Source organism: Penicillium rubens (assembly GCF_028828025.1).
Source record: "Penicillium rubens strain IBT 27055 chromosome Unknown utg000003l_segment0_segment0, whole genome shotgun sequence".
NCBI classification, from domain to species: Eukaryota; Fungi; Ascomycota; class Eurotiomycetes; order Eurotiales; family Aspergillaceae; genus Penicillium; species Penicillium rubens.
This window is the reverse complement of record NW_026890601.1, coordinates 7,123,677-7,150,633: the sequence shown is the minus strand read 5'-3', so window position 1 is coordinate 7,150,633 and position 26,957 is coordinate 7,123,677. Positions and strand designations below refer to the sequence as shown.

General features: G+C 47.7%; 11 protein-coding genes across 11 annotated transcripts; 8 read left to right on the top strand and 3 right to left on the bottom strand.

Annotated features, from left to right (window-relative positions):
* Nucleotides 1-147: 147 nt before the first annotated feature.
* Nucleotides 148-918, bottom strand: N7525_008970 (uncharacterized protein; the record flags this gene model as incomplete). Its single annotated transcript, XM_002563038.1, has 1 exon — nt 148-918. One exon carries the CDS (start codon nt 916-918, stop codon nt 148-150), a length of 771 nt encoding a protein of 256 aa, XP_002563084.1.
* A 414-nt stretch (nt 919-1,332) lies between these two features.
* On the top strand, nt 1,333-3,298 carry tom70 (putative mitochondrial outer membrane translocase receptor (TOM70); the record flags this gene model as incomplete). The annotated part of the gene is made up of 3 exons (XM_002563037.2): nt 1,333-1,627; nt 1,678-1,757; nt 1,805-3,298. 3 exons carry the CDS (start codon nt 1,333-1,335, stop codon nt 3,296-3,298), a joined length of 1,869 nt encoding a protein of 622 aa, XP_002563083.1.
* Nucleotides 3,299-4,555: 1,257 nt separating this feature from the next.
* On the top strand, nt 4,556-7,138 carry N7525_008968 (FHA domain protein; the record flags this gene model as incomplete). The annotated part of the gene is made up of 4 exons (XM_061214565.1): nt 4,556-4,571; nt 4,631-4,833; nt 4,887-5,019; nt 5,070-7,138. The coding sequence occupies 4 exons, from the start codon at nt 4,556-4,558 to the stop codon at nt 7,136-7,138; spliced, it is 2,421 nt and encodes an 806-aa protein (XP_061068996.1).
* A 3,119-nt stretch (nt 7,139-10,257) lies between these two features.
* Nucleotides 10,258-10,721, top strand: N7525_008967 (uncharacterized protein; the record flags this gene model as incomplete). Its single annotated transcript, XM_061214564.1, has 2 exons — nt 10,258-10,364; nt 10,421-10,721. The coding sequence occupies 2 exons, from the start codon at nt 10,258-10,260 to the stop codon at nt 10,719-10,721; spliced, it is 408 nt and encodes a 135-aa protein (XP_061068995.1).
* Nucleotides 10,722-11,770: 1,049 nt separating this feature from the next.
* On the bottom strand, nt 11,771-12,733 carry N7525_008966 (uncharacterized protein; the record flags this gene model as incomplete). The annotated part of the gene is made up of 2 exons (XM_002563034.1): nt 11,771-12,465; nt 12,538-12,733. The coding sequence occupies 2 exons, from the start codon at nt 12,731-12,733 to the stop codon at nt 11,771-11,773; spliced, it is 891 nt and encodes a 296-aa protein (XP_002563080.1).
* A 4,476-nt stretch (nt 12,734-17,209) lies between these two features.
* N7525_008965 (uncharacterized protein) lies at nt 17,210-17,476 on the top strand (the record flags this gene model as incomplete). The annotated part of the gene is made up of 1 exon (XM_061214563.1): nt 17,210-17,476. The coding sequence occupies one exon, from the start codon at nt 17,210-17,212 to the stop codon at nt 17,474-17,476; it is 267 nt and encodes an 88-aa protein (XP_061068994.1).
* Nucleotides 17,477-18,536: 1,060 nt separating this feature from the next.
* On the top strand, nt 18,537-19,553 carry N7525_008964 (uncharacterized protein; the record flags this gene model as incomplete). Its single annotated transcript, XM_002563031.1, has 1 exon — nt 18,537-19,553. The coding sequence occupies one exon, from the start codon at nt 18,537-18,539 to the stop codon at nt 19,551-19,553; it is 1,017 nt and encodes a 338-aa protein (XP_002563077.1).
* A 1,241-nt stretch (nt 19,554-20,794) lies between these two features.
* On the top strand, nt 20,795-21,948 carry N7525_008963 (uncharacterized protein; the record flags this gene model as incomplete). The annotated part of the gene is made up of 3 exons (XM_061214562.1): nt 20,795-20,987; nt 21,050-21,876; nt 21,934-21,948. The coding sequence occupies 3 exons, from the start codon at nt 20,795-20,797 to the stop codon at nt 21,946-21,948; spliced, it is 1,035 nt and encodes a 344-aa protein (XP_061068993.1).
* Nucleotides 21,949-23,218: 1,270 nt separating this feature from the next.
* N7525_008962 (uncharacterized protein) lies at nt 23,219-23,486 on the top strand (the record flags this gene model as incomplete). The annotated part of the gene is made up of 2 exons (XM_061214561.1): nt 23,219-23,366; nt 23,404-23,486. The coding sequence occupies 2 exons, from the start codon at nt 23,219-23,221 to the stop codon at nt 23,484-23,486; spliced, it is 231 nt and encodes a 76-aa protein (XP_061068992.1).
* Nucleotides 23,487-23,504: 18 nt separating this feature from the next.
* On the top strand, nt 23,505-23,714 carry N7525_008961 (uncharacterized protein; the record flags this gene model as incomplete). The annotated part of the gene is made up of 1 exon (XM_061214560.1): nt 23,505-23,714. One exon carries the CDS (start codon nt 23,505-23,507, stop codon nt 23,712-23,714), a length of 210 nt encoding a protein of 69 aa, XP_061068991.1.
* A 603-nt stretch (nt 23,715-24,317) lies between these two features.
* On the bottom strand, nt 24,318-24,668 carry N7525_008960 (uncharacterized protein; the record flags this gene model as incomplete). The annotated part of the gene is made up of 2 exons (XM_061214559.1): nt 24,318-24,331; nt 24,389-24,668. 2 exons carry the CDS (start codon nt 24,666-24,668, stop codon nt 24,318-24,320), a joined length of 294 nt encoding a protein of 97 aa, XP_061068990.1.
* Between the last annotated feature and the right edge of the window lie 2,289 nt (nt 24,669-26,957).

The following is a 26,957-nucleotide window of genomic DNA, read 5'->3' as shown; positions in this document are numbered from 1 at the left end:
GCATTTTCCGGAGCAATAAAGTTCAAAAAATACGTATTATTTCATAGCCTTCTCATCAATTTACCAATACCATTCAAAGCTCGACTAGTCACGTATGTACCCATCGAAATAGTAGCATAGATACACACTCTGTGATATGGGAAATTCTTACTTGGTTATGATCTGGCCTCGAATGAACCCCCTTACGCCGTTGCTCAACCAACACAACTCGCCATCCACAAGCTCATCCCGGGATATGGTGTGTTCTAGGCAGAAACCCTGGGATAATGCGTACCTCCGTGTTGTACCTGCATTGCCGCCGCTGCTCAGCGGGGGCGTGATCCACATATGGTCCCGCAGGAAATACGGTGTAGTGATGCTGCCTTCCATAACCTCGTCATTTGGGTTCACAACCAGTACCTCCGCAAGGTCTGTCGGTGAATTGATTCCCGCTCTCAGCCGTGCAGCCATGTAGTCATCACGCGCGGTGGTTTTATGTGTGGTGAATCCGGAAGGAATTGTTGATTCTGTATCGACATAGACGCGCCATACCGGGGGGTCTGGGTTCGTGTGTAGAGAGGGAATGAACAAACTCATTAGATCAATGCTCGCTGTTGCGTTCGCCTCAACTCTCGCTTTCCCTTGGCTGTTCACTACAACCCGAAGCCTCCATGCTTTGCTTCTGTCTGCAATTGATGAGTCGAGGAACTCCTCAAAGCTTTGCAAGTCTTGTTGCAGCCAGGTTAGGGCCCCGTTCCATTGGAAATGAGCCGCAGCAGCTATGAGCCGGTCCTGGTGATAGGCGAGGAGGTAGTAGGGAGATTTGTGAGGATCAGGATAGCTAGATGCATGGCGACAGGCTGCATCTGGAAGGCCCGGGTCAAAACGAAGGGAGGAAATGATCTCGAAGGATTGTGGACTTGAAGGGGTCTCGGTCATTTTTGCGAAAGTCAATGGCTTACTGTCGTCGCTGTAGTCACGAAGTCAGTCTTGTTAAATATTAGATGAATCCACACGAAGATTGCTTCGGATGCAATTCGAAGAAGGGAAGAATACAAAAAGCCCCGACGAGCCAACTCTGTTCAATCCGGACATTTGGTGTGGAGAACTTGCGTGTTACCGGCGCAGCGCGCGTGATTGGCCGGCCCGGCCAGCGGAAACCCTTGACTTTTCCTCTGAGCTTCATCATTCCCGAACTTCCCTATCTCTAACTCCTTCTGTCGAGGTCTGGTTAGTAACCCCTTTGTCTTCCATCTCAGTTTAATTGTGCCTGACTCATCGAATTGAATACTGACATCTGCACATTTGAAGAACTAGCCGCGTCGGTCCCTTTGCCTGGTTCCCTTACACATCATGTCGAACGAATCGCCGTTACCTACGCCCACCCAAAATGTGGTGCTTGACACATCAAAACTGACCGAATCATCATCGGCGTCAGTCTGGGATCGCATCACCAACTGGGTCTCAGAAAACAAGGCTGTTGTATACACCATTGCCGGTGTTGCCGTTGTTGTGACCGGCGCGGGTGTCGTCTACTACCTGAACGATTCCAGCAAAGCCACACCCCCAGCACCAAAGAAGAGCAAGAACCAGCGACGGAAAGAAAAGAAGAAGGCCGAGGAAGAAAAGGCTGCTTCGGTGAAGGAGGGTACGTGTTCTTGTCTAAACGTAGTGATCGTATGACTGACAAGGTTTCAGAGGCTCCCAAAAAGGCAGAGGAGACCGCAGAGGAGCTTCCCGAAGTGGACGAGGCAACCGTTGGACAGCTGTCTGAAGAGGTATGTTAAGCAACGTTCTTTCTCACCACTTTCGCTGACAAGTTAAGACCCGGAACGCCTATGCGGCCAAGCTGAAGGCTGCCGGTAACAAGGCCTACGGAATCAAGGACTACCCCAACGCGATTGAGTTGTACGGCAAGGCCATTCTCTGCAAGCCCGACCCCGTCTTCTACTCCAACCGCGCCGCCTGCTACAACGTCCAGTCCAACTGGGAGAAGGTCGTTGAGGACACCAGCGCCGCTCTCGCCATGGATAGCGAATACGTCAAGGCCCTCAACCGAAGAGCCATTGCGTACGAGCACCTCGAAAAGTACAGCGAGGCTCTCCTCGACTTCACAGCCAGCTGCATCATTGATGCCTTCTCCAACGATGTGAGCCGCAACTCGCTCGAACGGTTGCTGAAGAAGGTTGCCGAGAAGAAGAGCCAGGCTATTTTGGAGGCGCGCACCAAAAAGCTGCCCAGTGCCACCTTTGTCTCCAACTACCTCCAAAGCTTCCGTCCCCAGGCCCTGCCCGAAGGATTGGAGGAGTCGGTTGAGTTGAGCGAGGAGTCCGGCAAGGGTCAGCTGCGCAAGGGTCTCATCGCTATGGGCAAGAAGACTGCCGATGGCTACGAAGAGGCTGCTACCGCTTTCGGGAAGGCACTTGAGCTCGGTGAGCTCGGTGAATTTGAAGGATTGGCCCTGAACATGCGAGCCACCTTCACCTACCTCGGTGGTAACGCTACTGGCGCCTTGGTCGACCTGGACAAGAGTGTCGAATTGTCACCTTCCCTGGTTCAAAGCTACATCAAGCGCGCCAGCTTGCACCTGGAGCTTGGTAACAAGGACGCTGCGGCCGACGACTTCGAGCTTGCCATTACTCACAACAAGGACGACCCCGATATCTACTACCACCGTGCCCAGCTGCACTTCATCCTGACCGAGCTTGCCGAGGCCGCCAAGGACTACCAGAAGTCCATTGACCTCGACCGTTCGTTCATTTACTCTCACATCCAGCTTGGTGTCACGCAATACAAGATGGGCTCCGTTGCCTCGGCGATGGCCACTTTCCGCCGGACAGTAAAGAACTTCGAGGAAGTCCCCGATGTCTACAACTACTACGGCGAGCTTCTGCTTGACCAGCAGAACTACTCCGAGGCCATTGAGAAGTTTGACAAGGCTGTTGAGATGGAGAAGCAGAGCAAGCCCATGGGCATCAACGTCCTGCCCCTGATCAACAAGGCTCTTGCTCTGTTCCAGTGGAAGCACGACTTCCAGGAGGCCGAGAACCTCTGCCAGAAGGCTCTCATCATTGACCCCGAGTGCGACATTGCCGTTGGAACCATGGCCCAGCTTCTCCTCCAGCAGGGCAAGGTCTCCCAGGCTCTCAAGTACTTCGAGCGCGCTGCTGAGCTGGCTCGCACCGAGGCTGAGATCATCAATGCTATCTCCTATGCTGAGGCCACCCGCACCCAGTTGGAGGTTCAGGAGAAGTACCCCCAGCTAGCTGCCCGCCTGAACACCATGGGTGCGATGGGCGGTGGTGCTCCTGGCATGTAAGCAAGTCATCAGACCATCCTCGCTCTTCATTTCTTCGCTTCTTTCTTCGCCCCGGTTTGGGTATTTCTGTCTAAGCCTTTTTCTCTCTTCCGGCTTCGGTATCTTTGGATCCCCGGTTCTCTTTTCTCCCCATATGTATTTACTATTGGTTGACATATTCCCCGTCCGCCTTCTTTTCTTTTTCTTTTTGTTTTGGTACTGGGTCTGTCTGAGATAGGACTCGGGATGGGATGGGCCGATGGACGGCAAACCGAGCCCGGGTAAGTGCATTGGGGTTTGACCATGTAGTAATTTGTGTACCATAGAGGAAAATGAGAGTGCTCATTAACATCAGATTAACCTACAAAATATTTCCAGTGTTGTCGTTGACTATGAAGTACTCCCTCGTATTGCATACATACCTACCTACCTAGGTAAGTCAGTTCCCCCTAATGTGCGGATGACCATGACGTGTGTCCCCACATCAGCTGACCCCACCCCTTATCGGCATCTCCGGACTTTGTTTTTCTTTTTATGCCACGACGAAGAAGAAGAAAGGGAATAAATCGCCAAAAGGTTCAGGAAGTAAGCGGACGTATACTCTCGCTATTTAGCCGGTCTGTGTCCAGTAGGGAAGTTCAGTCGAGCCAGGTTATATGCGTGTTGAAATATGCCCAACGGCGTCATTTGCTTATCTTATACTATCACTTCTCATACATACCTCATTGTTCCTGAGCTTCCGGGTGCTTTACTTGTTAGTGTCTTAATGAATCGTGACTTCTAAATTTTGAATAAATTAATCGGTAACTGAGGTTCAAGTTGAGTGCCATTTCAAAGGGGTTTCCCATTCTTGAACGTCCGTCAGCGGTGAACCTAACTTCAACCTGATTCATGAACCTACCCCTCTTCCTTCCCTTTCCCTTTCACACCCTCTGTGATTTAAACGAGTTTTCATATTTGCTGCTCTGAGTCGTTCTGCTCGCAAGCTACCGTTCTGCAATAAATCTGCCATCTCCCTGGCTGCCTCAACTGGTCCATGTGATCGTGTTGCAGCCTGGAAACACCCGGGTAAGCTGCCTTTGTCTCCAACGCCCTTAACCTCCTGCCCCCACCATCCTTCATCTCCCCGTGCTTTGTTATTCATTCTACCTGGCTGTCATGGTCTCTCTTATCACCTGTGGAGTTCATCTCTTCGTCTAACTATCGTCTAGAAACAAACAGCTTCCTATTTCTACTTCCCAGATTCTACACAGTGCTACAACTGATCTACCTTTCACCATGTCGGACCCACGCGGTAAGTACTCGGATATCTTAACCGTCACTTTGCTCGCAACTGACAGCTTGAATTCACAGTCACCGTGACGCTCGTCCCCCTTTTCGAAGATACCCACCCTCTACGTACCCTCACCATCACCGACAGTGATAAGACCGTGGCTATTGGACGTGCCTCAAAGCGTGAAGCTCGAAAACGGATCCCCGCAGCAGAGAACGCTTGGTTTGAGTCTCGGGTCATGTCTCGTGACCATGCCTTCCTTAACATACCGTCGGACCAAAATGTTAGTTTTGAGCCTCCAATCTGACTGTATAGCCTCACTGACATCATTGATAGGTCGTCTTCATCGCCGACTGTGGCTCGACTCACGGAACCTTCTTGAATGATAGCAAGCTGGTGACAGATGTGAATACCCCACTGTACAGTGGAGATATCGTCCGGTTTGGTGTCGATGTCGACCGTGGCCAGGGTAAGTTAGCAAAATCTGAGTTTAATGGGCCTGGAGCTGATCCAATACAGAGGTTTTCGAGGCCATCGAAGTCCGCTGCAAGGTTGATTGGCTCAGACCCCAGCCTGTTGCCATTCCAGATGACGATATTGCTATCAAACCGGATCCAAGTCCGTCAACCAACAGTTTCTCTGTCCCCGAGGACGAAAGTGATATGGAGGCTGCCGACAACACGAGTGATGTCTCTTCCAAAGAGTCCATTGCTAGATCTTGGGACAATCCTGCTGAGCAGCCTGTGGATATGTCTCTAGTTTCCCCCGTCTCAAGTGTTCAGAGTGACGAACATCCAAAGGACGAGCCTGGCTCCGCAGGTTCGTCTCCCACTGAGGAGCCTACCACAAAGGTTATGCCCGGCCCTACAACACTGGCCTCGGATCTTCTTAGCCCGTTGTCTGGTATCAAACCGGTGTCCGACACTCAAGAATCTCTCACCGAACCGGCCTCTACTGAACTTTCATATGCTCTACAAACACATGAAGCAGGTGCTCTCCCTCGAGTCTGTTACCAGAAAGTTCCCGAATTTGACTACAGCAATTGGACCATTATGCGGCCCATGTTCATGCGCCTGGCAGACATGGCTTGGGGTGAATCCAACACGATACCCGACGTTGACCATGACAGGCGCATCATCCACGCTACTCGCCGTTGTTCTCTTGCCAAAGATGCTTACTGGGTAGATGACTCCCCTACCTTCCGACCTTGCTTTGGGACAGAAGTTTATTGGGAGCCCGATGTTGACAATTCAGACACATCGTTCCATCGTATGCCCGGCAGCCTTCTTAGGTACTGGTCAGTCGATAAGCGGAGATACTGGATCATCAATGAAAATCACGCCGGCCAACAGATGAGCAATTTGTGCTGGATCGTCGAAAAGCCACTGGAGATTCTCAGCGAAGAACTCAAACAGCAGCTTGACACTGAAACCGAGATTGACGACTGTCACAAATGCTGGGTCGTGAGAGCCTGGAAGCCCCAAATGGTCGGCAATCGATGGTGCGATGTGGCTCCTTATTGGGATCCGAATCTCAATGAAGACTGGCTCTGCGATGACGAGTCCGTTGATTCAGACGAAGAAGCCCAGGGAAATGAGGGGTACGTGTCTGAATCATATGGTGTAAGCGATTATTCAATCTCGGAGAACTACCACGACTATCCATACGGGATGTTCGACAGTGAATCGACTCATGGAGATGGCTGTGAAGTGTGGGCAGAAGACTTTGTGGAAGACGACGAAGAGGAGGATTATGACGAGGACTTCGAGGAAGAAGATTATGAGGTCTCTGATGTATCCGAAGACGAATCTGAGTGTCCCTCGCAGAATGAGCGTCTTGAACACCCTATTTCGCAGAGGCCTGATGTCCATTCCTTCCTTTCGGATTATCTCAAGGAATTTGGACGCCCCAACCATACTGATGCCGTCGAAGTGTCTAAGCATGTACCTGAACCCTCAGGTACCCTCGGGAAATTGTTGCAGCGGGCTCGCGAGGCAGAGTCACTGAACCCCGCACATAACGAGAGCAAACCATTGACGACGCAGACTGCTGCTGGTATGACAAACCCAGGCGCCCAGTTCCCGACATGCGCTGTTTCTGGTGAACTGCCAAGTTCATGCCAGAACAAATATCGACAAATGCAATGCAAGATTCAGAGCACTGCTGATGTACCGTCATCCGAAGAACTTGAGAATTTCTATGTTGATGGACCATTCTCGAACCGCGCGACAGACGAGCGGAATAAGTCATGGGCAAAGTTGAAGCGTTCTTTCGCAGAGATGGAATCGTCGTCTGTTGAACCCGGCTTTTCCCAAGATGCCCAGCGGCTGCCTGTAGAGGCAGCCAGCCAGCCGGATTCCGACCTTAACACAATTGCCGCTGAAGCCAAGGATGCGATCAGCTCCGCACTTGCCGAGAATGACTCCGCATTTGCTGAGAATGAGCGTCCGGCTAAGCGAATCAAGTCTAATCACCCAACCTCAAAGTCCTTGGCAAGCCACGCAACCACGGCTGTCGTCAGCGCTTTGCTGGGTGGTCTGGGAACAATTGCTGTGCTCGCAGCCTTGCCCAATGAATACTTCCAGTGACCGGGATCACTTTAGTTTCGTTTTCTTTTGCTTTATGCTCTCTGCTCTTTGATATTTTATGATTTAACGCTGACACATGAGTTTCGGCGTGATTCCAACGATTTGATGATCTCGGGATTACCCAGGCGTCCTGGCTTTGCGTGGAAGGATGGACCAGGCTTGTTTGTTTCCCCCCTACTGGGCGTTTTATTGGCTGGATAATTTGTTTCTGCCCTATTTCTTTGCTTTTCCCCCCTTTTACTGTGGCTACACGACTATTAGCTGGGTCAGATACGGCGACTCGAAGATGGGACGCCACGTCCTTATTCCTTCCCATGTGATAGCTATGCAGATCGTAATGGAGAATGTCAATCCTTTATTTTTCGACCAAGTTGTAATCCTATAAACCACCTCGTGGTCTCTGGGGCTACAGCCTTTAGCCTGTCAGGTACCGGTTTTGGGTAGCCTTGGGTGGCCTCGTTTAAAAATGCACTGTGATATCATTCCACTGTCGCCGAAGGTCATTCGCTTGGCATGTCAGTTCATTTTATGCTTCAGGTAATGTCTTGAGTGCCGAAGTTCGGAGAATAGTCGGTATCTGATGGTGTATTGTGCTCGACTTTTTATATCTGCATATACAAGTTACCCTATTATATTTAACAGCAAACACAAAATGAAGATACCATATAATTTCCACTAGAAATAGGAATAGGAACATGCCATCGATAAAAAGTGAGACTCGGCTCTTGCAGCGACAATGGGAACCGGGCTGCAGGTATCCTATAGGTTCATATCAGCTGACTTGCAATTGACTCTTCTTTCATTTACGTGCAACCCCATAATTTCTTTTTCCTTTTTTCTCCCGGCATCCTCGGGGTTCAACCGTGACACTAATTGCCGAAAAGCGATTTGCAACCGTTCTAGTTCCAGGACAACCTTCGGAAGTCTCAGCTCTTTTGAGACATCAATGGAAACTTCTCCGTTGTAATGGTGGACGCAACTTGCCGCCCATGTGAAGCCTCGACTCCAGCCCGGCTTTAAATTTTGGACTTCGAATCCTGGACTAGCGTGTGATTGGAAGTGGCTGGCTGCAGGTATCCTTCCCAACAGCGAACCGGTTGAACAAGCCGTAGTTTGGAATAACTCTCTCTTCCATACAGTATGATCAATCAGAAGCTGATATATTTAGTATACGAATCCACACCCCGCCTAATGACGCGCATACCCGTTGCTTCTATATGACCTCGTATTTAGGTTACATCGATCTTTTGGCTGATGGCAGACTGCATGCAAAGCCCGAGATGAGCGCATTTATTCGAGCTATTCAATGTCATTTCGACAGGATTCAGTCTGCATGTGACCAATCTGCAGAAGCGCTTCAGGTCAGATCATACAATAGATTCGAGGAAAGTCAAACGGCTGCAAGGAATCCTTGTCCTATTGAGACTGCTAAAGGGGTTTTCTCAGCCTTTTGCCCCTGTCCTTGCCTCCTCCACGGTTACCTACTTGAGGCTAAGTGTCACATCCACGGCGCTTCGGGCTTCGGGCTGCGTATGAACTGCCATTGGCTGTGACTCCCAATTTCAATTTCCCCTTCTTTCTGTTTATTGGTAGCTCACACCTGTCACAGAGCTTTCTTTTCACCTCATAGTACAGCAGTTCCTTTTTTTTCCCTTTTTCTTTCGGATTTCTTTATGTCGGCACCACATGCGCTTGTCAGATGCATCCGCTTTCTCCGGTGTTTATCGGAGATTGTCCTTACGAAGCATTATTATGTGATATGCGGATTATGGGGATCGTTGCATCGCTTCGACCCCTGCTCGAGATCGTCATCGTGCGTTTTCCTTACCACCTACGGCAACTACGCTTTGGGAGCGTACTCCGTTAAAGCCCTCCAACACTGTTCCTAATCAGATATATGGTAAGCGAACTGGGCTGGTAACCGTCTGACTGTCAATTCCAAACTTCCATGCATGGTACTTTACTTTATTTGGTTGAGATGGAAAGGCTATCCCATACGAGGGAAATACGAGAAGAGCTAACAAGAGAGGTCCACCGCGGAAGAGAAGTCATCGAAAATCCACCCAGCATGGCCCCTATCATCTATACATCATCTCGGAGATCAGATCATGGTCGCATGGTCCAATGCAGCTATCCGTGGTTGGAATTTCACATCCATACTCGTGGCTATGTCAACAGTCCTAACCCGGAAGGATAATCGTATACCAGATTGTGCGGTCAAGATTTGTTGTATCACGAGGTGGCGGCCATGCTCCTGGGACATCTTTTCCGCTGCACATGAACGACTGTCTGCCCAACGATAGATCGATCTTTGATTTGCCAATTTGATGATATTCTGGTTTCACCGCAGGTCTCCTCTAGAAATCCTCTCACAGAATGACCAGCGAATGAACCCTTCGCAAAATGTATGAACGACGTAGGCCCGGTCGTGTGGATCGAGAAACGCCATCCCCCACCAGCTCCTGTTTCAGAAACCCTGCATTTCCGCAGCTGGCTACCTTAGCTTGACAGGCACAAGAAACTAGGCAGCGGGGTTTGACAACTCAGCCAAGTCCAGAACGGTTTCTGTGCCGTTCCCCCTCTTCTGTTGGATCTATTTTTCTTTTTATTCGGGAATAACCGAAGGATTCGAGTGAGATGGCCCTGCGTGTAAATGAAATATCCAACGTACATCATGTACCTGGCTCACCGTCCTATCATCGTTCCTTTCTCTGTCCTGCTGATCATCCCGGCGGACTCAATCCTGATTCCCGTCATCAATTCCACGCTCCGTTGTGCATATCGCATATGTGACACTTGGAAACTCTCGGGAACTGAGTTGGTGGCACTGATTAATCTCTTCCTGCATAAGAAATCCGTTGTTTCTTCTGTTTCTGGCTTTATACCTTTGGCCTATACTATTGACTTCCTTTGTCCCCAACTGCTCTTTCACGGTCTACAACATACTGACTATTCTTTATTGGGATTCCATTTCCTGAAAACGAGAAAAAAAAAAAAAGAACAGGAAGAGGACCACAAAGCCACCTGCACCTTATATCAGGTGTATCCCGATCATACTTCACTCTCCACATCAAACCTTTACCTCCCAATATCCCCTCTACCCATCTACATCCACTACAATGGCCAGTGCTATTCAACCCTTGCTCAACCTTGACCCAGAGCACATATCATGCATCGGAGGACGAACAGTAGTTACATGCAAGGGTTGCGCAGGGAACGCCCCGAGGTATAGACCCCCCAAACAGCCGTTCCGTCCCCATCTCCATACTAAACCACTCCCAGAGGAGCAATCTGCCTCAGCCGCAACGGTCGCGGCTTCAACATCTTCGTCTGTGCACATTGCAACCCCGCAGCAGCAGCAGCCGCAGCCAGAGCAACGGCAAACCCCACAGCTGTATCTGCAGAAACACCCGGCTCCTCGGCACCGTCATCCCCCGGCTCGCTAAGTCGCAGCTCCTCGACTTCGCATCCTTCACATGTTGACCCCAGCGTCGCTCGGTCGTACGCGAAATATGGAGATGGGCGCGATAGTACGAGCTGTGGGCGGATTGATAGCAATATGCACAAACCGCGGAATCCGTGAGTTGTGATGCTGGTTATGTACAAGGATGTTGGATACACTGAGAGTGGATATGGATGTCTTATCGCTCAGTATCAGAGTCGGATGGTTTCGCAGGCTTCTGTGATTGCCCGTTGCTCGGTGGTATCCCTCCTGGTTGAGGAAGAAGGCTGTGGTTTGGAGGGATTGGAAGGAGTTTTGGGTCTGGTTCCATGAAACATACGTGATATGCGGGCACCTGGCTGTGGGTTCGTCTTGGGATCGTTGTTCTTTTTCATCTCTTGGGTTCTGTTTGGTTGATCTACTCTGGTTGATCCAGTATCCTTTCGTTTCATGGTGAATGCACTGGATGCCGCCATATTATGCACATAGCCTTTCATTCCGTTGATGAAAGAAGTAGAGACGTGCTGTATACGAGGATAACTACTTCTTTCTGGCTCATGGGCATTTTTATTCTCAAAATTGCGATATCTTCATAGTATTCTTAAACGTATCTCAACCAGAACTTATCATACGTAGAAACCTAACACAGGTGTTGGCACAAAAGGCCCGATAAAATGCCCTGCAACTTCCAGTAGAACATTAAAATTGCAAGGAGACAATATACCTGAATAGAATTGGCTCTCATTGCACATTCCAACCTCGAAGCCCACGTATATATATATATATACCCATGACATCCATCAGCACTGCGAGCACTTCTAGCAGCATGGCGAGATTTTCCTCACAAAGCTGTAATTTTATTTTTGATATGATACAAGGCGAGTCACTCCCACAAGAACAAAAGAGAAGAATGCTTCAACCTAATTGTGGAGATGGTTATTAATATGATAAAGCACTATATGTGCGTATAGAGTCAAACGCCATAAAATGTACATTGAGGATTGCAATTTTATAATATAGTAGTGTATAGATCCGGCTCGTCTACACCAACTAGGAATCTGATAAAAAGGGCCAAAGCCAAGATCCAGGTTATCACGGCATCACATGCAAGAACGCCAAACGAAACACCGCGCTTTAAAGAAAGCAAAGGAGGAAATATACCCCAGGAAAATACTAAGACGACAAGACTGTCACACCACCAGGACAGTAGCAGCAGTCGGCCGACTAGAGCAACAGCCCCGTCCATGACGACTCATATTACTGCGAACAGAGGAAGACTTCCCACAGCCAGCATGAGTACAGCGGACTGACTTCTCGCGGGTACGCGAGTGGAAATGGGCGCGTAGCTCAAAAGGGCATGAGAAAGCCTTACGACAGGTGCGGCAGATATAGCGATCATGCTTCTTCTGGCAGAGATTTGAATTGGAGGGCGGGAAGTAACGGTGGTGCTGCCAAGCGAGGGTACCAGGGGAGATCAGAGCAGAGGACGACTGAGACCTAGGCTGCTGCTGCGTCTGGACCTGGACGGGCGGTTGAGGCATTTGCGGTGCAGTCACTGTCATGGCGGGCTGGAAGGATACCGTTGCTGGAGGGCAGGTGTAGTACTTTGTTGGTTGGAGTACGTCGACGGGGGATGGGTGGGAGGTAACGCTTAGAGCGGGTGGGGTGTAGGGTGCTGCTGTGCTGTGCGGGGGGTGTATGGATCTCGTGCTGGAGATGGAGAAACGGTGCGGGTGTGCGTCCGGCTTGGTGTTAGGCTCTGAGGGGGAGTGGCTCTTACTGTGGTCGTTGCCGGGGCCGGGACGCAGTGGTGGTGGCGGGGGCAGTTTGTAGGGCTGGATCTGAATGTCTCGGTCATGGTGAGATGGAGAAAGCCGTCGGCGCTCTAAGGATATGTTAGTTATGTTGTTTGATATGATATTGATATGATATATTGATATGATGGTGAATTACTCACTGGCTGCGTGCTGAGCACCATCGGCATCCCCGAACAGAGTCGATATGGACGGCAGCGAGAATTTGGGCTCCTCTTTGACTGGCAGTGGTAGAGGCAGATGCGGCTGCGGCGAGTGGTTATAGTAACTTGACTCGAGGAGAACATAGACCGGCTTCACAGCAGGGGTGCTGTGTGAGATGAAAAAGGCGAGATCCATATTCGACCTTGAAGCACCAGAGAGTAAATCGAGAATATGAGCACGGTTCGTTTCAAACCAGCCAGCTTCCAAAGAGTGGGGGATGAGACGAGGTTTATAGAAAGCAGCTGGTTCTCTGGATGATAGCGGACGATGTCGACTGGGTAAAATTACGAGCCTTACCTGGAATGGTCCTTATTTTATATTTTCTGTTCCGAAGCTTAATTCAATTAATTCTGGCGTATTTCTTTTTGTCTTTTTCTTTTGCTTTTTTTTTTTGAGGGGAGGGGGAGTCGAACGTATATAACTGAAAGATGCCAATTGTATGTGGAAACACATTCGTCAATACACCTGTTTTATAATACCTATTAATTCCCTAGACTAAACCTAGAGATAGAAGTTCAGGGCATTATCATGTCATGAAGAAACGGGCCAACCTGCTTCAAGTCTGAAGATCATTCGTCGAAGCTACAACTGTTGTATGTATGCTACCAGCCAAAACAGGATGAGAAAACGATCTGATCGGCGTTCTGAAACTACTCCATTACTTCCCACTCTCCTATTACCAGGCAACAAAGGTCCACGAATTCTAAAGGGGAGATCGGGGGATGTTATCGAAGGATCCACAGACTCACTGGAGTTGCGTTTTGATTGGATACCAGGCTACTGAATAGATTACAGAGATTATACATACTTCTGCAAAACGGTATTTGTACGGTATTTAAAATTCAGAGCGTAAATTTTGTCCCAAAGAGGTTCAAAGGTAGCATTGCTCTCCACATTCGAATGGGACAGATTAAAGTAGCCAAGCAGCGGATACCACATCTGTAATTCTATAACGGGCGTAAGATTACCCCTTTCGCGGACTAGACCCATAGACCTTCGTGCACATTAGGCAGTGATGCTTTCTCACGCGTTTCTCTTGGTTTGAGGCCAATGAAAACCAAACCGCCAACGAGCGTAAAAGGTTAGCTGAAGGCTCTATTTATTGTAGAGGCCGTTGAGGAGGGTCGAAGATTGTTTGATAACATCTAGAAGGTAATTCAAGGCGCAACTCAAATACAGACTGACCCGCCAACTCACTAATGGTATACAGCTTCTCATGCATTTATTATCTTCGAATATTGCCCAAGTCATTCTTCTCCTAGTTGCTCCCGCATTTAAAGATGCCGGGGTCTCTGTCTTCCCACTCTCCCCACTAGAACGCCCGATCTAGGCGATAGATGTAACTAGTACTCAGCTCTGGTCTAACACATCACCTACCCTGACGCTGTCACGCAACATTGGCCTCCACGCAGAGAGTACAGTCACTCGTCTCGCCCTGGCCGTCCCAACTATCTCTATTGGGTATAGGTCTGTCAATCAAATCTAGGATACCTCACTCAGGCTCTGCTCAACTTCACACCTCGCACCTCGCACCTCGCAAGGGACGTCCCTATCTTGTTACCACCTGTCATTGCCCGAACTGTGTGTCAAAATCTGCTCAATCCCTCTCATGGCTAGCTCTTGGTAGGCTTGGCATATCTGAGCAATGAGTTTAGCAGGACCTACATATATTAGGACTCAGGACCCTTGCGTGAAAAGTCTTCATGATTCATTCACATTCTTCAGACTGTACTTTTATTTGGCAATGCTTTTCTCACTCCTTCTACTAGTGCCGATTGCCAGTGCACACTTTCTTATTGCTTATCCGGGGACCCGGGGTTTCGACGAAAGCACGCAAGAAATTGGCCATGTGGTGGTTTCGATGAGGTCTCTTCGAATCGATCCGAGTTTCCGCTAAATGGAGGTCCTATCCAAATCCACAGTACTCATACTCAGCAGCTGTATGAGATCTTGGTAGCCGTTGGAAATGATCCCGGAGAGAATTTCAACCACGTCGTGGTCCCGACTCTCTTGGAGAATGGACCCGGAGACTTCTGTTTCGGGGACGTGGAGCTCCCAAGCGCTTTAAATGCCACAGAGGGGATGAACGCAACCTTCCAGATCATTTCAGGAACCTCTCACGGTGGACTATACGGGGCAAGTTCATATACCAATGGATACCATACTGCAATTAAAGTCATATATTAACTTCGTTCATCCATACTTTAGTGTGTCGATGTAACGTTTACTTCCAGAACGCTCTCCGACAATGAATACTCGCAACATTGCACAAATGTCACCGCCATGCAAGTGTACGAACTCAAGGATTCGTCCATCCACGCAAATGAGTCGTCACCTTCCGACGTGGAAACTGTCTCATCATTGCCTACCGGGGATACTGAAAATATCGGGGTGAGATTGGAAATTAATGGGTGGTTTGTGCTTGCTATGGCTCTAGTCTTGGTAAAATATGCATCATGAAATTTATGGGTTTGAAATACTACAGTCGACGTGGGGTTCTTACCTGGACTCATGCATCTATATTCTCTATGACAACCTGGTTAAAAGAGATAAGCCTAAAAGTCTGACCCTGTGATTAAGATGCACATTATAGAAAGGCTCAAATTATCGGCTGTTGCTAGACCTTGAAATCTCGTGTGTAGTAATTGCTTTCGGGATGCTCATTGTGAACTATGCGGGTTTAGCTTACATCAATACAGTTAATGCGAGCAGCGATTGTTTTGGGGAAGCAAACCACCTAAACACTAGCGGAAGAGATGGATTCACCAGGAAACATATCGGCAGCATGAAACCAGCGGGACTTTTGAGGCGGGCCAGAAGCCCACGCTTGCATAGCTTGGCTCCCTTACCACTTCCGGGTCGAAAATTTGTAGAAACGGTGCAAAAGATTGGACTTGGGTTAGCTGCTAATGGCGATCCTTATTGGATATCAGGTTACAACATACAGCAAAATGGTATTTTATCATTCAGCGCGTAATTTTGCCCCAAACAAAAAGTAAAATAAGATTATTCTCCACAGCAATCAGCGGATACCACAGTTGTAATCCTATAACGGGCGTAAAATTACTCCTTTCGCGGACTAGACCCATGGACAGAGTTTGATGGTCCCCACAAAACGTGACATTCGTGTACATCAGATAGTGGTGTTTTCACACACGTGCCTCTTGGTTCATGAACAATAGGAACAAATGGGCATGAACGAGCATAAAGGTTATCTCAATGCTTTGGTCACCGGAAAACCTCTTGGCACCTGATTACAAGCGGTTGAGTGTAGATTTAGTACAAATCCCGTAGTATTTCGCCTCGTGTTGGGGAATAACGATTAATTGAGGGCGATTACTTGGACTTCTGATTAATCACTGTCTTCATGTAAGGCTTATCCTCTAATAAACATCGGATTTCAGCAAAGGAGAGTTCAGCTCGAATGATGTTACCCACCCAGGTAACTAGCCAAACAAGTCATATATCATATCATGGAAGTGAAACTTTCTCAATGAAATGTTTACCGCGCTTGTTATAACCGCAGACAACCATGTCCACTGGATGATTAATGTCCAACAACTTAAACTTTGCAATTTCTTCTGGGACCGCCGGTAATGCAATGAATATCGCTCGACCTTGCCCCCAATACGCAGCAATTTGGGTGATAATGCGCTTAACGAGATGCGTCGGGTAGTGGGAGTGTTCGTAACCCCTCCCATTCATCTCAAGCTGTGGCCACAGGACATCCAAGACATAAGAGAAGATCTCATCTGATCTCCAAAGTAGCACAATTTGAAGCATTGTTTCTGCCAGGCTGAGTGTGTACACATCCGAGGTGTTCGAAATTTTGAAATCCACTATACCAGCAATCTGACACATGCTGCGCGCTAGATTTTCAAGCCGAGTCGAACGCTCATTCACGACCGGAAAAGGCCAGCAAAACGTATCTGCTCCATTTGCTTCTTCAAAAATGGTTTCGCAGAGCAGGCAATACAGGGCATTTATCGTATCTCGATGATTCGGGAAGCTTTGACATATTGGGGAAGATGAGGTACGCCAGCTCATTCCATTTTGTATACCCAGGTTGGCAAGGGAACCTTCCGGTAGCTGATCTGCATTGAGTTGGGATCTCCACACCTCTAGTCGTTCCTTTTGAACCTCCAACAAACCCAGCAGGTGTGAACTTTGTACAAAGCCTTCCCGAGCTTCGGCGTACTCCTCTGGTACACACCGTCTTCCCAACATTTTGTTCAGTATTTCGTACGCAAGGCTGCCGACCTCACTTGACATCTCAGATATCTGGCGGCTGTCTGCAACGCACCGATACACCACCAATTTTGTCCGAATTTCCAACGTCTTGATAAGGATGTCGTATATCAGGTCGTCTGCACTCATTCCTAGGATACAGTCAAGATATAAGCGCTCGGTGATATCCGGAAGGAGGTTAGGTCCAAGAGAACTAGCTCCTTGGCCTTCCAGAAGCAATGCAGGCGGCTTTGCTGGTCGGTGCGATGTGCACAGGCGGAACCACATTTGCAAAGAATCAGCCCCGCCCGCCGAGTCCATTAGTTGTGTCCTATAAATCAAAACAAACCGGACGGAATCCATTACCGCCAATCGAAATCTGAGATGATTGGTCGATGCGTGATGGTAAAGGGCGATAAGGACGAGCGCAGCAAGGAACTCAGGTGCTTGACGCTTGATGTCATCAAGATGCGCGTTGCGGAAATGCCAGAGCGTCAAATCGTGATAATTTTGAGCATGACGGTGGTGCAAGGCATTGACAAGCGGGCTGAAGATCGATCTTCGGCGATCGATAGTCGAAATGCAGCTCTGGACTCGCGCATCGAGCATCGACAGATTCGATGCGGATATACAAAGTATCGCGAACCGTAAACAGAGAGGTTGGAGAGATCCTTCTGTGAATCGAAGAGAAGCTGCAGGAAGAAGATGGCGGACATGTCTATGGAAATGGTTGAAGTAGCCAGCCTCATGGATGTCTTCGGAACTCGGAGTCATCGGAATTTCCGCGGAAGAGAATCCGCCGAACGAGTGGAAAGGGAAAGCAGTGTCATTTGTGCCTGACGCGACGCTTAGTTTGATAGGTTTGAAATCCGTCACTGGTCGAGGCGAAGTATTTTTAATCGTAGTAAGCTGTTGCTGGAATGATGCACCATTCAGATTTCGAAAACTAAAATCGGTACCATAAGTGCAGTCCAGCGATAACCTTGCGCAGGCTTGGCAGCAGGGCTTTGTCTGATCGCACTGAAGAAGTTCAGGATGTGGCTAACCAGGGACATAGGGAAACCACACTGACTCGCTTGCCTCTTCTGCGGCATGGTCTGCAACCTGTATGGGTACGTCGAATTTTAGGTAGATTGAGGGTCTCGGTAGACAGGACCTGTATCGGCATATTTGGCCTGGGTAGTATCAGACGTGTCTGCGCGCTCGCAATTAGCAATGCCGAAGTTGAAAAAGGCCAAGAGTCGTTAATAAGCCCAAATCTTATACCCACGGTGGATCGTCCAGACCTTCCATATACGGAAAAATATTACGCCAATACATGTATCGTATCGTATTGCAATAAGGTTTAGCGGCTCGGCTACTTGAAGTTGATATTAGGGCCAAGGTCACATTTCTATGTATCCTGCTGCTTGGGGTTTCTACTTAGGAGCTTTCAAACGCAATTTTAAGGCCCATGTAGTTAGACTTCGCAAATTTGCACTTTTACTAGGGACCTTGGGGACTGTCAGATTCATATTTGAAGCGCGTATAGCCAATTTGACTTGGAAAGACCATTGCAGATTTCCTTTCTTTTCTATCCTCTTTGAATCTCAATACTGTCAGGTATTCCATCAACAGGACGCTTTGACCGAGAGTTTTTTTATGTTACACATTTCATTAATCAGCCCTCATTTCAACTTTTCCCGGGGAAACAATATTGGTCCTTGCCAAGATGGCCACCGAACTCCTCTCTCTCATCAAAAGAGGTGAAGTCGATACCTGTGACACTGGTAACGAGTATGACGGTCGGATGGGCCTCCGCATTTCATCCATCTTTGTCATAATGGCCGGTTCCATGATAGCCGCCGTCTTCCCTGTTCTAGCAAAACGCTTTGGTGGGGCCGGAATCCCACCTCAGGCATTTTTTATAGCCAAATACTTTGGTTCTGGTGTCATCATTGCCACGGCCTTTATCCATCTGCTCGCTCCTGCTGAGGAGGCTCTGACGAATGAGTGTTTGACTGGACCGATCTCGGAGTATTGCTGGGTTGAAGGGATCATTCTCATTACCGTTGTTCTAATGTCCTTTGTGGAATTGATGGTCATGCGCTATTCGCATTCTGCTTCGGGTCATGAGCGTGGCATCGAAGATATGGGCGAAGTCACGAGTGACATGCCAGCAAAGGACAGTTTGGACCATTCCCGCAAGCATTGCGATACCGCGATGGCCAAAGAAGACTTCATATCTTCGGAGGGATATGCAGCTCAATTGACCGGCATCTTCATTCTGGAATTCGGCATTGTTTTTCATTCAATTTTCATTGGCCTGACACTTGCAGTGTCCGGTGCCGAATTTATCACACTCTATATTGTCTTGGTATTCCACCAGACGTTCGAGGGATTGGGACTGGGTGCTCGTCTCGCCACCATTCCGTGGCCAGAGTCCAAGAGCTCCACGCCTTACATCTTGGGAATTGTTTATGGTCTGACCACCCCTGTTGCCATTGCAATTGGCTTGGGTGTCCGCAATGTCTATCCGCCCACTGGTCGAACGACGCTAATAGTCAACGGTGTTTTTGACTCGATCTCCGCTGGCATACTTATCTACACTGGCCTCGTTGAATTGATTGCACACGAGTTCATGTTCAGTCCATCTATGCGTCGAGCTCCTATCCGGGTTGTCTTGTCGGCTTTTGGCCTGCTGTGCCTCGGTGCAGGGCTAATGGCGGTACTCGGAAGATGGGCTTAGATGAATATCAGACCGAAGGTTTCTAGTGATTGGGTCATTAGAATTGGGCCCGGCTTTCGCATGTATGAAGCATCATAGACCCAGTGGGACCATTTATACAAAGAATAACATAATCGTGCCAAGTCCAACACTAATACCCCGTGTTGGTAGGCCCCATTTATCGAGGGTAAGTGTCCCCGTTATTGTTAGTCTCGATATTAGCTAGAGTTAAATAAAGCTAAACGGAAGATTCCTAGGCGTGATTGGTCTAATCTGGGTCCGTGCAGAATTTTCCACGCATGAAAGTGGGGCTTTCACTATATGGATCGTCGACTCTCGAGCCTAATAAAAGCTTCAGAAAAACGAGTTACTAGTGGTCTAGCTAGCAAGGGAGGCTCATAGCCTTATAGAGATACAATACAGATGATAAATTGATAGAGAAAGCACTGTATGTATTAGGTTGGACAGAGAGGAGAAAGGGAGAGAGAGAGCAGGCAAACTATCTGGCTTCTATCTTGCATCTGATGCCTCAGGCATTCAACAAGAGGAACTGCTCCACAAATATACGCGCTTTGATCATGCCAACCTTGTCTCTGTCACCATTGGCTTTGCCACTGACATCTAAGGGTGTAGTGGAAGGGTCTTAATCCTTCCCTGAGCCTGGAACTGCTTCTGTCATTGTTCTACTGGGGACTTCTCGACAGTTACTCCTGGGGTATCAGAGGATACAGAGAAGATTTAAAGTTTTATAACCCGCTAGGAAATGATCAGTTTGCCGACACGATGCCGTGCCAAGAGAGGAATCCCGCTTCAGAGCCAGGAGGACCAAATTTTCTTCAGAGAAGGGAATCGTGCCACGACAAAGGATCTTAGCAAGGTACTCGTTTGCCCCACCAGAGGCTGCGCTCTGAGGTCTTGAAGTGATCTCATGCCTTCTGCCGTCTGGCCAAGCATGCCTTGATCCGTGGTATCTACCTACAGAGTAGAGAGGGTAATTCCCGTCATCAAAAAGCTGGACATCTAATTTGCCGCGGGTTCGTTGTTGGGAAAAAGCGACATGTCGGCCCACAATTCTCCACTTTATGAGAGTTATCTCGCGGTAATAATGGAGGACATCTTACAAGAGATCAACCAGTCATAGGATGCCAGCTTCATTTCATCTTGCGACAGGAAACTATATAAAATCACATAATTCAAAGGCTGTCTGCTCCTCCATGAAAGTGCACACGTTGCATGCAGGTTTTAACCCCCTTCTCTCCATTATGGCAAACCAGAACGATCTCAACGTCTACTTTGGACCAGATTCCCTCAAGAAATACTTCGACCCTGACTCTCAGCCTCCTCTCCCCCTAGTAGAGCTGCCAGAGTCTTTGAACCCGTTCTCTCAGGATGGCGTGCGCATTTACGCTAAGCTGATGGCCACGCACCCCGCCAACAACGTCAAGGCCATGCCAGGTACGGAAAAGTTCAATTTCAACTGAATATGTTCAACAAGTAGTCACTAACTGATAAGTCAGCGATGAACATACTAGAGTCAGGTGTCGTTTCCGGAAAGACCAACACTATCGTTGGATACAGCTCGGACTCAACGGCCATCTCGATGTCGATGATTGCACGTGCCGTACACGGCATTAAAGATAGCCAGGCATTTCTAAGCAACAAAACAAGCGAGGCAAGATTGCGCCTGATGCAGTTTTTTGGACTCAACCTCACGCTGTTTGGTGGACCTTCCCAGCCCTTGCCGTACGACGAACGCGGTGGCATCCAAAGAGCCCGGGACATGGCCTTAGAGTCTGACAACATCCTTAACCCAAACCAGTATGAGAATGACAAGAACTGGCGCGCTCATATACGCTGGACAGGCCCGCAGATTTTCAATCAGTTGCCTGAGATCAACGTGATATGTGCTGGCATAGACACTACTGGCACCATGACAGGGCTGGGCACTTATTTCAAGGAAGTGAAGCCATCTGTCCTCCGGCTGGGGTTGTGCGCTACGCCGGGTGATCGTGTGCCAGATCTGGGGGAGCTTGAACTGATGGAGGCCTCCAATTTTCCCTGGAAGGAGGCAGTGGATACGTTTGAAGAAGTGAACTCACTGGATTCGTTCTCTCTGTCGCTGGAGCTGTCTCGCGGGGGAATTGTCTGCGGCCCATCATCTGGATCCAATCTAAAGGGTCTGCTTCAGATGCTGGAGAAGCGTAAGGCAGCTGATACATTGTCTGACTTGCGCGGGGAGGGTGGCTTTATCCACTGTGTGTTTTTGTGCTGCGATCTGCCCTATCAACATATCGACGAGTACATCCAGAAGGTAGGGGACAAATTTTCCCCGATCAAAAACGAGGTGTGTTTATCCGTTCTGTATGATATCTGCTTCTGTGTTTGTGCTGACAGCCCCCAGCAGCGCTCGCAATGATATGGAACGTCCCATTCATTCCTTCAGTGATTTTGTTATGGGACGACCACTGAGAGGATCTTTAAAGAAAAGACTATATGGCATTCCATTGGTAACGAAGTGGACAAGGAGAGAGGAGAGGATAGAGATAGAGAGAGAGATAGAGATAGAGCTATCTAACGTATTTCACAAGCGAGCCAAGCACCGTTACCAACATATTGAGTCTAAATGGATTTATCTCAACCAAAACACCATTAAATTGATTTATATATAAAGGCTACGCCTACAAACCCTCATCAAGACTACATATTGCGTCATCTCAATTGGGCCTTGGAGGGAGTCAGCCCTGGTAGGTATGCACCTTCCAGTCTTAGGAACACTTGACTACACTTGACTAACTCCGTCACCGCTGAACAGCAGTTCCTTTTATTCATACCTAATCTCAACAACATGGATCCTACAACAGAATCTACGGCTTTCAGAAAGCTCCTCCTATGGAGGACTTTACTATGCCTGTTGTCGACATTCCATGGAGCCTCCCGTCTATGGGTCCATTCCCAGAACTTGGAGATACCGAGACAGCAACCTTGATCGACACACTGAGAAGAATGTAAAGGGAAACGAGGCGGACTGAACATATCGGGCATGCCTTTGGTTGTCCAATATTGAATGCCTTTGAAAGATAGTCCGGGTGGCGGGAATTCCCCAACCCAATGTGTGCCACACGATGACAAGTGAGGTAGGTCGCTTTCACCATGATCAGGACCTGTGAGCTATTTCCGCCTTTTATATCCCTCCTAACCGATGGAAGCCTAACACCGAAACTCCTTAGGGCAAACAAGGTCGAAGGTCGAGGGTGTTTACCGACCTGTTTTTCATTTTAATTTTCATTGCCAGTTTGGGGAGGATGAGAGCCCGAAACGAAAATTAACTGATAAAACAGCTGTGAGTCATTTAACTGGAATGGAGAGGAATGATCAATTTACTAAGCCCTTGACTAGTAGTGCCTTAAGCGCAAGGATTCCTGCTGAGAGACTTGTTATGGCAGGCAGATGCCTGGTTTGTCAGGATTCACATGTTGCTGGCTAGTCTCACCCAGTCAGAGAATCCAACCTTCTTCTCTGTCTCTATCCTTCCCTCTGGCCTCTGCCAGATCAAGATCACCAATTGTCCTGTGATATCACACCTCCCCGGTATTTCTCAGGAAAGGCCAATCATAGGGAACCGACAGCAAGTACACCCAATTCTGGGGATGGCTGCGCATGTTTTGGGGCAAAGACCGAGTCAATAAATGGGAAGCCCGATGGACGGGTACATGTGGCATAGATCTTTGCGAGAATATGCTCTGCTTGTACCCCGAAGCCTACATGTTTTGAGGCTTATTACTTTGTCCTCGAGCCGCTACTTTGTCCTCGAGCCGCTCTATCTACGCGATGACGGTATGAGTTGATCACACGTTTCTACTGGCTGCCTAAGGTCATGCGACACGGAGTTCAGTTCCAGGACAAACAGAGTATTTCACTTCATCCGCACTCAAAGTTTCTCAATCTTTGGGTTAAGAGTGCTGACGGATCCAGATGAAGTCTGGCGACCTGGTTATTTTCCAAACCAAAGACCCAGATAATCTGCCATTGCCATTATGGTGGGGTCTCCACCAAATGCAATGGATTCCCAATAGGATCGGTGCCATCAGCAGAGCTGCCAACGCTTCTACCTCGCCGTGGGATTGGGATACCGAAGACGGATATTCCACATGGAGTTCGAAGATTACGATGATCAAGATCTGAAGTAATTCCCGGATGCTCGAGCTATCCATCCGTGAATGGGTTGCCATTGAATCAGCGTGCAACTATTCTTACCTGAATCACTACCTTCGGTCGCTGCAGCGGGTTTACTCTTCTTATTCGTTATCCCTTACCATGTTTCTATCGTGCTGCCCTTTGCTTCGTCTCTGCGTTATTCTCGCTGTATGTCCCTCATGCTTTGCTTTATTTTTCCTCTGTGACTTGCGTGGCGAGATGTATCATTCAAGCGATTCTCTCTATGTTCCAAGACGAACCAGAACGAGCTAGGCGATGGGAGGAAGCATTTTCGACTTATTATGTAGTATCCTGGCCTTAACTAGGAATGTTTACTTCAATTTACTTCATTACTTCATGTCTTAAAGGAGAGAATGTATTAATAGTCTGTTATAATCAGAAAACATTTGATACCTAAGTTGAAAACCTGTCAGTCTCCAGGTACTGCCATTACTTCTCTTAAACAACACATACAACCATTTCTTCCCACGCATCACCTCCACCCTTTGCAAATTACCCACGAAACTTTCCTCCTCAAACACGACCATGCTCGAATAGATAGGGAATAACGGATTCAGGCCCATTCTTTCCTTATCGGCCACTGTCTGTGCCATCAAATATGGTTAATAAATGTTTATGGCCTTCTATATCATGGTACTTACTTGACTTGCACCACAGTCGCTTGTAGCCAGACCAGCAGGTATTTCCATAAGCGTTTCCGCCGCAGTCACCCATACCTATTTTCTCGTCTATGCCCACATCTTTTGTCCAATCGACTAGGACCCATCCATCCTTGTCCCGATCCCCAATGTTATTTTTCACTTCGCCACATGCTGGCGAGTTTCCAAACCATTGACATTCTGTGTGATCCCAACTGTAGGCACAACCAGACACACCCGAGGAAAGAGCTGCAAGGCCAAGAGCCCAGATTTGGAACTTCATTTTGAGATGAGGAAAAGTTGCTCGGTCTTTGAGGTCTTGATGAAAAGAAGATTTTAGATAGGTAAATAGTGAGAGATGTTTAGAGAGGTTTAGAAGTTGTGGGTGTGAAGACTGTTATTTATAACTTCTGTCCAAGGTATGTCCCTGACTCATTAGTTCCTAGGATTTCATGAATACAACATAGATAAATCTATATTATTTGATACTACATATTAATGATACACCATACAGCCGATCCCACCCTTTATTATATCATTACATACTACATATCCATGGATGTCTCTAACTCCTTACTTACTATGGTTGCACAAAAGGGTAGAACTATGTGATTTGATACAACATCTCAATAAAGTATCACATATCTCGAGCCGGTCTAGGCCGCTGTATAAGTTACTACCTAGGTACATACCAGAGAACCCTAGAAATAGAAACGGGTAACGCGCCGATGCGACCCCGGCCCGCACCCTAAGCCCTTGCTCCGCTGGGATTTAATGCTTATTACAACTTTGGGTGAATGAACATGACTCATGTTCGCACTCATGAACACATCGATTGGTGACGGTCGTCCCGTAATAGTAGGCTAACCTTGGGAGTCCTAGGCTATCACCAAAATAATTCCTAGACTTTAATCGTGCACACCTGAATTAATATAACTTATTTTAGCTCGAAATTGAAACATATTATAAGTTTTACTCATTTATCTCGTTTAACGACCCTTAGGGTCACCCGCGGGTGACTCTCTAAGGGTCTAATCTCTAGATAGACTACCCTTAGGGTCACTACTAGGTCTATTCTTAACTTCGATCACTGTTCAAACGTTTGATTGAAGGGCCGAATCCTTCAATCATGTTGGAAACTGCAACACCGTATGCACCCGGATATTTCCAAACTGGTAAACCAGAAGTTCTACCAAGGTCGACTTGCCGACCATGACTGCGAACAACGAGACCGCCCCGAAAGACTTCAATAAGACACGCTTTGGTGTGGAAACCAATCTCCTCTTCATCAATGTCTTCCCAAGTGAAGTCGAAATATTGAACCACCCCAAGAACGAAACGCATGCGTCGGTGGCTATTGGCCCATGCAAATAACTACTTGATCCGAAGGTCTCATCAAAGGATATCATTATCCTTGTAGTATTCAAAGCGCAGTCCCGGACTCACTTGAAGATCTTGACACTTGATCATCGCAACGACCCTTCTCACGGCCTCGGCAAGCTGTCCGTGAACTAGATAGTATAGAATACATCTATTACTTTTTGTCTCCCACTCAGAGGCGCAAGCTATAAGGTAATCCCCAGAAGTCATTCGCTTTTCTAATAGAAAGTTCGGACGTCTACAAATATTGACCGAAACACGTAGGACATGGATGTAGAATGAATACGTATTAAGCCAATTCCAATCTCAAGACGCTCCTCAGTGTTTAGCCACCAGAACGCCATATGCTATTGTTCCATATCAAATTTTGACTGTTATACTGCCTGTTTACAACTACCCAGAAATTGGGGTCTAATGATTAGTTTCCTACAATATCAACTTCTATAGGGTCCAATTCCTACAGACCCTGTCACTAAGTATTTACCCACACCCTGTTTTCCCACCAAAACTGACCAACTTTGAACCCTATTCTCTCAATAAATTTATATTGTAACATATTTTTATTCTTTTTTATTTTTATTTATCATTCCAAACCTAAGGTGATATATAGATTATATTAGTAATTATTTCTGATAGAGAGTAGAATCGCGAGTTTAGTATGGGAGCCACTATATATAATAGAGATTCATTTTGACATTTACCTTTCAATCAGTTACCACTTAATAGTGTACATATTGGACCATTCGGAAAGAAGTATTTGATTAATCTGATAATAATTCATATTAAAAATTATCTAAAAATTATCACAATATAAATTTATTGAGAGAATAAGGTCGAAACTTGGTCAGTTTTGGTGGGAAAACAGGGTGTGGGTAAATACTTAATGGCCCCTATGTGTGATAAGAAAATCGGCCCCTTATACGGCTGTAGTCTTCTTGGTACCTAGTCTTCTTAGGAAGTCTCTCTAAATACTATTGTATCCTGGGACAAGATTTGTTAGCCTGACTATACAGATATCGGGATGCCCGAAGGACTTATCTGATCTGAGCCGAGAATGTCTCGGAAGATCCGAGTTCAGCAGTTGTACTCCGTACTATATAGCCCTTTCACCCCCGGGATATCCCACGTGTCTAAAAGCCGTGAGACGATGACAATTCTAAACTCGAAATCCAGGACATCCCGACATATTTCC